This window comes from Eimeria tenella, genomic scaffold, assembly GCF_000499545.2.
Source record: "Eimeria tenella Houghton genomic scaffold, Eth_scaff3224, whole genome shotgun sequence".
Classification (NCBI taxonomy): Eukaryota; Apicomplexa; class Conoidasida; order Eucoccidiorida; family Eimeriidae; genus Eimeria; species Eimeria tenella.
The window spans coordinates 1-364 of record NW_013543070.1 but is presented as its reverse complement, the minus strand read 5'-3'; the positions used below and the strand labels follow the sequence as shown (position 1 = coordinate 364).

The following is a 364-nucleotide window of genomic DNA, read 5'->3' as shown; positions in this document are numbered from 1 at the left end:
GCAGCAGCAGCAGCAGCAGCAGCAGCGGCAGCAGCAGCAGCAGCAAGCGACGCTTCTGCAGCAGCATCCGCAGAGAGCGGAGCAGCAACAGCAGCACCAGATGCAGCAGCAGCAGCTGCGTCGCACAGCCAAACCAGGAGGCAGCTGAGGCGAAACTATATGTCTGCTGCTGCTGCTGCTGCTGCTGCTTTTCCCCGAACCCAAGTAGCACACCACTGCAGGGAACCAGCAGCAGCAGCAGCAGGATGTGCAGCAGCAGCAGCAGCACGGCCTTGTGCAGTAGAAATTGCCGAGATCCTCGCGTTGCTGGCAGCAGACGAACGGCAGCAGCAGGCAGCAGCAGCAGCAGCAGCAGCAGCAGCGT

General features: G+C 62.4%; 1 protein-coding gene across 1 annotated transcript in view; it reads left to right on the top strand.

Annotated features, from left to right (window-relative positions):
• The window catches only part of ETH_00036540 (uncharacterized protein), a gene marked incomplete at both ends in the record, with an annotated part of 573 nt that extends 425 nt beyond the window's left edge, over positions 1 to 148 (top strand). Inside the window, one exon of the mRNA XM_013376218.1 lies at positions 4 to 148. Coding sequence (XP_013231672.1) covers positions 4 to 148 — 145 coding nt within the window. The remainder of the gene's footprint in view (positions 1 to 3) is intronic.
• Positions 149 to 364: the final 216 nt, after the last annotated feature.